The sequence below is a fragment of the Nicotiana tomentosiformis genome, chromosome 3 (genome assembly GCF_000390325.3).
Source record: "Nicotiana tomentosiformis chromosome 3, ASM39032v3, whole genome shotgun sequence".
NCBI classification, from domain to species: Eukaryota; Viridiplantae; Streptophyta; class Magnoliopsida; order Solanales; family Solanaceae; genus Nicotiana; species Nicotiana tomentosiformis.
This window is the reverse complement of record NC_090814.1, coordinates 142,847,575-142,848,445: the sequence shown is the minus strand read 5'-3', so window position 1 is coordinate 142,848,445 and position 871 is coordinate 142,847,575. Positions and strand designations below refer to the sequence as shown.

Genomic DNA, 871 nt, shown 5'->3' with positions numbered 1-871 from the left:
AGTCCTCAAATACTGGAATTTGAGGGGTTACAAAGCCCCTCCTCACCAAAACCTGTCCCACTGGCTCCATACTATTAGAGACCTAAATACTACTACCCCATCCCCTTACCTTACATGGAAAGAACTGTACCCTTTTGTCCTGTGGAGCATTTGGCTCAATCGTAATAATAATAATAATCATGCAAACACAACCTACAATTCCAACCCTAAGCACTCGATGGCCCTAGCAACTGAGTGTAAGCTGCTTACTCAAAAAGAACAACTTACTGTTCATTCCCATGCAATAAAAGTTGCATGGCACAAACCTCTTTTAAATTTCTACAAGCTCAACATAGACGACGCGTTCAAAGAGAAAGAAAACTTAGGGGGTTTAGGAGGCGTATTCAGGAATCATATTGGCCACTGGATAGCAGGCTTTCAACACCACTGCCCAGCTATATCAGCACTACAAACAGAGCTAGAAGCACTTAAGGAAGGCCTCAATATAGCATTAACGAAGGGATTCACTCCACAAATCATTGAAACTGACGCAACAAAGGTAATCAAAGTTTTATAAAATGATTGTGTTTCACACGATATGATTATTTGCACTTGCAGGTGGTTAATGCTCCAGCTGAAGCAGCCGTCAATCCAACATAATTTCAGGGAAGGAACCAAAGTAGCCCATAAGCTGACAAAGGAAGCTCTCAATCTTCCAAAGGAACATCAAGTACTAGTGTAACGACCCGACTTGTCGTTTTAAGAATTAACGCCCGTTCAGTGACTTAAGATCTCGAGCAGCTTCGTAATATATATTATGACCTGCGGGTGTGGTCGAGTTTGATTTTCGGAAGATTCGGAAATAAATTGAAAGAACAATTCTTATTTAGAA

General features: G+C 41.0%; 1 protein-coding gene across 1 annotated transcript; it reads left to right on the top strand.

The window, feature by feature from the left end:
* The first annotated feature begins 217 nt into the window (after nucleotides 1-217).
* LOC138908607 (uncharacterized) lies at nucleotides 218-639 on the top strand. Its single transcript, XM_070199285.1, has 2 exons — nucleotides 218-538; nucleotides 598-639. The coding sequence occupies exons 1-2, from the start codon at nucleotides 218-220 to the stop codon at nucleotides 637-639; spliced, it is 363 nt and encodes a 120-aa protein (XP_070055386.1).
* Nucleotides 640-871: the final 232 nt, after the last annotated feature.